Below are 8,752 nucleotides of genomic sequence, written 5' to 3'. Positions count from 1 at the left end.
GATCCTCTTAACATCTATACACCTTCGAGTTCTCAATGAAACAATAGTTGTTATAAATTTCACCCGAGTCCCTTATGTAAGCAACGTACGATAAGAAGGTACGTAACATAAATACATCGAAGGAGTACAATTTTGTACTATACGCATACGCACGCGAGACTTATAAGTGAAATAAAAGATAATAAATAGAGAATGAAAATGAGAGCTAAAAGAGCAAAGGGAGAGTGAGGGAGGCGCGCCAATATGAAACTGTTTGTTTATTAGTTGATTTATCGCTGAGATACTTATCATCCTCGCAGTCGCGAGTAAAGTGTACACGTACGTATGCAGCTGCGCTCGATGCGCCAGTCCCTGACATTTATCACACTTCGCATTATTATATATATTAAATCCACCCTCGATGTAATGTAGCACCTCTTATGTTGCTCTTACGTGGCTCGCGTGTACCAGTGAAATTACTATTGGGTATTTATTCTTTGAGATTTGCGTTGTATCGATGAATCGGTAGATCTTGCCTACAGTCGGTAGAAAAAGTATAGATTGAGATGAGTCACTCGAGATAATGTGGCATAATATCTTATTCCGAACTCGAGACGAGCATTTGCGTAAAATGAAAAATATATATAATCACGAGGCACGCCGATAGGCGCGCGAAATGAGAATATAATTTCCAAATCGTTTATGTGTCAAACGATTATGGCCTTTCTCTCTCTGTCTCTCTCTGCGAGTCGAAAAAGCTCAGGCATTTTAATGGCGTCATAATATATGTATGTTTTACCATGAGTATGTCTGTATGTATGTCTGCCAGCAAGTCGGACAACGAGCCACGAGCTCTTTCTGGGGTCCCTCAGTATGAGGTCCTATACTCTCTCAGCTACCTTCGATGTATTCAATCACGAAATTATCACTTCTGTATTATACACACATGCCTTAAGGGCGCATGCGAATGCACTCGTTACCTTTTTTTCTCTTCTGTCTCTCTCTCTCTCTCTCGTTCTCTCCCTCTTTTTCTCGTTTCTTTCTTTGCTAACCTTTTTTTTGTAGCGAACTTTTTTCCCCCCAACGAGTCTCGTTACCTCGTTTATTTTTGTGCTCTTTCTCTCGCTTCCCATATAAGCCAATACGGCTTGCTCGTAAAAAACAATCGTTAATTATAAGAAACCGTAAAACAATTTTTACTCTTGTAAGCGTAACATGTGTAAGCATGTATAATTTTCATTTGGTTTATTTCGCGATCTTTCGTTAATTTTTGTAGCATTAGTAGAATCAACTGCTGGGCATGTAATCTTACAATAATGTAATTTGATACGACTGTTATTTTTCAATTACGAGAAGGTATTTTTAATTTTCTCTCTTAAGTTCAAAATTACATGTAGTGATAAAGTTAATGTTTATGATATTCATTCAAAGTGCAGAAATACCGAGCTCTTGACTGGCATTTTTTGAGTATTCGCTGAAAAAATAAGCAAAACATAAGCTAACTCGGCCACGCCGCTAAAGTTTGTGCATAATGATGGTATGGACATTTTATTAATTGATAACTGTAGACGTCTTGCTTTTACCCATTCACGATCAGAATATTGCTTTAATGAAGCACTACACAGATTTATTATCTTAGCACTTGACATCACTATTGTTTTATTGTGAAATTTGACTAATTATTGTCCAATATTGATAAAGTAAATGTTGAGCTTTTGCTAAACTGGTCTTTAAATTTAGATAAACTATGCACATGACTTGCGATGTTTTCTCTCTCCAATTCTTCTTCAACTTTGACCATTAGATCATTGATCACAAGTATTGCAACTTACTTATTTTAGTCTCTTTCAGTCTCTTTTGATATTAGTATAATATTTTAAAAAAACCTTAAATTTCATGTAGATAAAATCATCAGAAATTAAAATTAAAGTGATCGGTATTTGATTTCTATCTAAAGTGCTTTTACATCAAATCTTCCTTGAAAATTAATTAATAAGTACAGGCTTTTCTTCTCCAATCACACCAAAAATGCAATCACATACATTATTTTTAGAACCAAAATGACAAAAAAATTAAATTCTTCTCTAAAATTTGAATTCTGATCAAAAATTAATTATATACTGCTGATTTCTTTTTTGCCTTTATTGAAACATATTTAATTTCAGCCTACACCACTAGATGGCGTGTGCCTATTTATTTGTAAAACTATAAAACGAAAATCAAAATAATTGTATAAAAGTTTGAAAATTGTAATAAGCAAATTATTAAAGGTAATGAGACTCATTGTCATTAGATTCATTTTTGAGCATAAAGTCATTGAATTCAAATGAATAATTTCAATATTATTGACGTTTCACAATAGAAATGGTAAAATGAACAAAAAACTGTATTAAAATTAATTTTAAAAGGTTTAATTAATAAAACTTAAATTTAGAGAATTTTAAATTAAATTTAATCTATATGAAGGAAAATAGCTTCCTCCATTTTAATATTAATTTCAAAATTTCAATGACAATATTGTTTAGCAATATACATAAGTCAAACTTCTCTTCCAATAATGACATATTCATTTCAATTTCAAATTATTTCTTTTACTTCACAAATTAAAAAAAAAGTTTGTTTGGTATATTTATAATTTTCATTTTCTTTTCTGAAGGTTTTCACCATGCTTGTTTAAAGTCAGTTTTTTATATCGTTCATCGCGATTCATAACTCAAATCATTATTAGTTCTGACGTTTTGATAGTTGGCGTAAAGTTCAAGAGTCTGCCACATGAGCGCTGCTCACCACATGCTGGGAGCGAATAGCTCCTCGTGTTTTTCATTCACTTCATAAAAATCGTAGCGTATGTAATGCCAGTACACGTTGCAACGTCGCAGTGTGAACAAAGAAATATCGTGCCGGTTGCAGAGTGATTTTCATAAAAAATTTTAAAAAATCTTCAATTCTAATCGGTTGTGTTATATTGTGGAAATGTGCAAAATGTTGTATATGTCTGAAAAAAATTCCAATGAAAGTTTCCATTTCGAAGGCGACGCAGGAAACAAAATAGACGGCAATGAAGTCAAGCACGTGGATTTTCTTAACCAAGACAGCTTGGCAGAATTCAAGGCCATGTGTAAAAGAGTCGACTATGAAAGCGAAGAAGAGTGCAAGGAATTTCTCCATCAATTTTATTGTTTGGTCAACAACTGGAACGGTCGACTTCCAAATCTCGAAGAATTTTTTTGTCCCGCCGATGTCGATTGGCTACTCTCGGAGTCTGTAATTTGCGATGACAACGCGATCGAGCCAGGACCTATCATCGACTTCGTGATCAGGACAGGCTACAAAGACCAACCTAACTTCGATGAAGAAGGCAAGCCATTACCGCATCGCACCACACCAATTCATTTTGCGGCTAGGCGCAAGGAAAAACTCATCATCGTTGATTTGTTTAAAATATACGACAGCTTCGAGGTAAATTACATCGATGTCGAGAGCGGTCTAACGCATCTGCACGTGGCTTGTGAATACGGCTGCGACGATGTCGTCGAAAAATTCCTCGAGCTCGGGCAGAATCCCAATTGCTACACACCAAAATTTTTAATCACGCCGCTGTTCTTGACCCTTCTTAACGGCCACCAGAAGACGGCTGAATTGCTGGTAAGAGGAGGCGCTGATCCAAACGCAGCCACTGCAGTGGAAATGACACCTTTGCACGTCATTTGTCGGAGGGAAGACGACAGCCATGACTTGCTGAAGATGTTCTTCGAGATCACCGACGACCTCCAGCATAAGGTACAGGTCGACGCCCAGGACAAGTGGGGCAACAGACCACTTCATTTGGCTCTGCTCAATAATAACCGTGAGGTGGCCGAATTCCTGCTGAGAAGAGGCGTAGATCTCAATTCGCCCAACAATAAGGGATCAACACCTCTAGATATTATTTATAAAAAAAATTACGACGAAGACTTTTTAGCCCTATTCTTCAAGATCAGCAACGAACTCAAGAAAAAGGTATATGTGGACATTCGAGACAAATCGGGTAATACACTACTACACCGGGCTCTCCTCGAACGCAATAAAAAGATGGTTGAATCGTTGCTGAGACACGGCGCCGACACGAACGACGCTAACTCGATAGGATTGTCTCCCGTGCACCTGATTTGCTTGGGAGACGACGTAGGTGATTTTCTAGAGTGGTTCTTCAGGATGAACGACGAGATGCAGAAGACGGTACGAGTCGATGCTCAGGACAACTTGGGTAGAACATCGCTGCACTTGGCTCTGGAGTTTGATAACGAGGAGGCGGTCAAACTTTTGCTGAAAAGAGGTGCCAGCCCGAATATAGCCAACAACGATGGCTCGACTCCGCTGCATTTAATTTGCAACGCGCGCCACGATGCCTATGAAATGGCGGAGATATTCTTCGACGAAGCAGTCAATGAGGTGGTGGAGTTGGACGTCCGTGACGAGATGGGCCAGACACCGTTACATCTAGCTCTGTCTCGTGGCCGCAAAAACTTGGTCCGACTGCTGCTGACGAATGGCGCGGATCCCGATAAAGCCGATAACTACGGATTGACTTCTTGGCACTTGATTTGCTGGGAAGGGGTCGACGACGATCTGCTCGAGTTATTCTTCAACGGCGAGATCAAGCGAGCGAAGCAGTTAGACGCCCGAGACAAGTCGGGCCGGTCGCCCCTGCATTACGCTCTGCTCGCCAATAACAAGAAGGCGGTCGAATGGCTGTTGAGAAGCGGCGTCGATCTAAATTTAGCCGACCCGCGTGGATCGACCCCTCTGCATTTGATTAGCTCGGAACAAGTAGATGACGATATGGTGGAGATATTCTTTACGAAGAACGACATGAGCAAGATGAAGATCGAGATCGACGCTCGCGACGAGTCGGGTAAGACTCCGCTTCACCAGGCTCTACTCGCCGACAATAAAAAGGTGGCCCTGGAGTTGCTGCAAATAGGCGCCGACCCAAATCTGGCCGACTACGAAGAATCGACGCCTCTGCATTTGATATGCGAGAGAAAGCACGACGACGACTTGGCGGAGACGTTCTTCGAGATCAGCGACCGGAGATTACAGTCGGTGCGGGTAAACGCTCGCGACGAGAGGGATCGAACACCGCTACAATTGGCCGTGCTCAACGGACTCCGGAAGGTGGCCGAATTGCTACTGAAACGCGGAGCGGATTCGGACTTGACTTCGAAGGGCGGAATGACACCCCTGCACATCTTATGTACGAGCGACGACGACGACGATTTGACCAAGATATTGTTCAAGATCAACGGCGACGTCGAGCAGCGGGTCGACGCTCTAGACGAGTGGGGCGACACACCTCTGCATCTGGCTCTACGCCACGGCAAACAGAAAAAGGCCGACGCGTTGCTGAGACTAGGCGCCGATCCCAGTCTGGCCAACGAAGCCGGAAGAACGGCTCTGCATTTGATCAGCCTGTTGTGGGACGAGGATCGAGATGCGCAGCTGTTCGTCGCTATTACCGAGGAGCTTCGTCGCAGGGGGCAGATCGATGCCCGAGACAAGCAGGGCAACACGGCCTTGCACGAGGCGCTGAGAAAGGGGTCGAATCAGAAGGCCGCGTTTCTGCTGATGAGAGGCGCCGATCCCAATGCAGCCAACGCGGGTGGATCGACTCCTCTGCATTTTATCGCTGCGCGGTACAGCCCAGTCGAGGATTACAATATGGTGGATGAACTTTGCAAAATTGCCCAAGATCTAAATGAAGTAGTACGGATCAATGCCCAGGATATGATAGGTGATTCACCGTTGCATTTGGCTCTGTGCAACGGCAAAAGGAAAATGGCCGAGTCGCTGCTCAGATGGGGCGCAAATCCAAATTTACCCAATGCGAAGGGATCGACACCTCTCCATGTTATTTGCACGAGAAAAAACGACGATGACTTGGCAGAGATGTTTCTCGAGACCTGCAACGAAGTGAAACAGATGGTAGAGGTCGATGCCAGGGACACGTCGGGTCGAACACCACTGCAATGGGCTGTAGCTAGCCTCTTGCCGAATACAGTCAATGTACTCTTGGATCACGGAGCTGATCTGTCTAACTTTGTTTTTCCTACCGAGGATTACCTCGCCAAGAACGTTCCTTGGTATTCTAAAATTCAGGATTTTAAATTGATGTACGTTGCTGCCCTTCTTGCCACTGTTGAGAATCTCGAGAAGAGAGGATACGAACTGGGCCGAAGCGACGCCCTGACTATTATGAAACTTTTCGCTGAGCACGGATTGTTCCAGACTTCGGTGGATCTTAGAAAATGTTGGTACTATTACGAGGATTTAGTGATGATAGCGAAAAAGATAACAGTACATTCGAGCTTGTCGCTTTACGATTTGAGCCGGTTACGATCCGAAGAAGTAAAACGACTATTTTCATACGAGAACTACCGCGATCTCGTGAACGAGGAATATTCGCATTATTATTGGAGCAGTTTCGAAGGATCGATTCGGGCTCGTGTTGCGGATCTGTGCGAGAAACTATCGACAGGATTTTTCATGTGCTGAGCAACGATATATCTGCCTTGGAGCTAGCACACGACTGGCTGATAATTGAATTATGTAAAATGCGATCATCGAGAAACTGATCAATGAAGATTTGTGGTGTACTTGCTTGGCAGCTAAAATACAAATTATTATTAAATTACTAAATTATTATTATTATTAATATTACCCTAATTGTTAAATTATTTTTTATGTTATTTGAATAAATGGATTCGAAAATAAAATATTTAATTCATTAATTTGCTTCGTTATGAATCTTTCAATGTTTTCATTTTTTCAGTTTTAGGATTTCATTCTCGAAATTAGACGTTTTTGATCTGATAAGGAACTTCTCTGGGATTTTTCAAGTCTAATTAGTATTAATACACTTATAGCACGAAAACTTTTCATTTGTTTGACACTAAATGTCTGCAAATATTTTGTATACTGAGTTACTATTTTAAAATTAATTAAATTCTAGGTGTCAACTCTGTGAACCCTCGTTTAAAGAAAATTAACACTTTTCATGACATTAAAAGTTCTTGAGTTATAGATTTGAAACTTACTAGGTTTAAAATGACTAGTTGTAATGTTTGTTCAAATTTAAAATTTATAACTTTTCATTTTTGAAATTAGCTCTGAAACTGATCGAATCAAAAATTTGGGGTTTACGCTGACAATGAAAATATAATTTTTATTTTATGAATACAAAGTTTATAAGCTGAGATTCTGAAACTTGGTAAGTAGATTTAAAATTACTAGTTAAAATGCTATTATAAATTTCATATTTGTAGCTCTTGTAGTTTTAAAATTGGTTCTGAAACCTATAAATCCAAACTAGAGGTTTACGCTGACAATGAAAATATAACTTTCATTCGATACATAAAAAGTTCACTAGCTAAAGTTTTGAAACTTGGTAAATAGGTTTAAAATGACTTGTTAATATACTGATCTGAGTTTCAAACTTTTAGCTCTTAAAATATTGAAATTGACCCAGAGAATCAAAATGTCTAAAATTGAGGATTACGATGAAGATATATGTAAGCATGAATCTCAATTTTTAACATTTTGATTCCCTGCGTCAACTTTTAACTTAAACAGCTACAAATATGAAATTTATAAAAGCATTTTAACTAGTAATTTTAAAACTACTTACCAAGTTTCAGAATTTTAGCTTATAAACTATTCTGGTAGTTTAAAAATTGGTTCTTTAACTTATCAATTTAAACTGGAGGTTTACGCTGACAATGAAAATACTACTTTAATTCAATACACAAGAAGTTCACTAGCTAAAGTTCTGAAACTTGGTAAATAGGTTTAAAATGACTTGTTGTTATACTAATCTGAATTTCAAACGTTTAGCTCTTAAAATATTGAAATTGACCCAGAGAATCAAAATTTCTAAAATTGAGGGTTACGATGAAAATAGATATAATCATAAATCTCAATTTTTAACATTTTCATTCTCTGCGTTAACTTTTAACTTAAAGAGTTACGAATATAAAATTTGTACAAGCATTTTAACTAGTTATTTTCAAACTACCAACTAAATTTTAGAATTTTAGCTTTATTTATAGAAAAAAATTTGTATTTTCATTGTCAGCGTAAACTTCAAATTTTTGAATTTATCAGTTTAAGAGCCTATTTAAACATAAATAGCTACAAATTTCTAATTTTAACTTGTATTGCAACTAATTATTTAAAAATTACTAAGATTCAGATCTATAGCTTGTGAATTTTTTATGTATCAAAAAAGTAAAAATGTCCATTGTCAGCGTAAACTTCAATTTCTTCAAAATCAGGGTTAACAGAATTGATACCTAGAATTCAATTAAAATTTAAAATTATTTCAACTCAGTTTGCAAAATATTTAAAAATGTCTAGTATCGAACATATCTTCAGCAATTCTATAATTTATTAATACTTATTAGACTCAACGATGTCGAACCTGAATCCATGTTTTTTGGAATTAGCTTCATTCAAATTATGGCGCTGTTAGTTTTAATTTGTAATCCGTAGCGACATGCGACGTATGTGACAGCCTTTCACTTTCTCTCTCGTGCGTATGCTGTACGCACGTCCACTCGAAGAACAGATGGCTTGGTGCAACGCGTAGAGTACGTTACTCAAGCGATATCTGTTGTAGCTTCCAACACGTGCTTCTTCATTTTTATATTGACTGCTAGTCTCGTTCAGTGCTTATTTAAGTTTATAGTTAATTTTGTGAAAAAAAACGGTGTCTTGCGTGTGAGTAGAGAGAACA

General features: G+C 38.5%; 1 protein-coding gene across 1 annotated transcript; it reads left to right on the top strand.

Moving 5' to 3' along the window:
- The first annotated feature begins 2,961 nt into the window (after window positions 1-2,961).
- LOC111694117 (tankyrase-1-like) lies at window positions 2,962-6,513 on the top strand. The gene has a single exon (XM_023460924.1). The coding sequence runs from the start codon at window positions 2,962-2,964 to the stop codon at window positions 6,511-6,513; it is 3,552 nt and encodes a 1,183-aa protein (XP_023316692.1).
- The last annotated feature ends 2,239 nt before the right edge of the window (window positions 6,514-8,752 follow it).

The sequence above is a fragment of the Trichogramma pretiosum genome, unplaced genomic scaffold, assembly GCF_000599845.2.
Source record: "Trichogramma pretiosum strain Unisexual culture from Peru unplaced genomic scaffold, Tpre_2.0 scaffold56, whole genome shotgun sequence".
In the NCBI taxonomy this organism is placed as follows: domain Eukaryota; kingdom Metazoa; phylum Arthropoda; class Insecta; order Hymenoptera; family Trichogrammatidae; genus Trichogramma; species Trichogramma pretiosum.
Note: the sequence above shows the minus strand (reverse complement) of the source record. Positions and strands in the feature narration are given on the sequence as shown.

What these genes read in the sequence shown, in the direction of transcription:
- LOC111694117 (XM_023460924.1), top strand. Translation starts at nt 2,962, where the DNA reads ATGTTGTATATGTCTGAAAAAAATTCCAATGAAAGTTTCCATTTCGAA.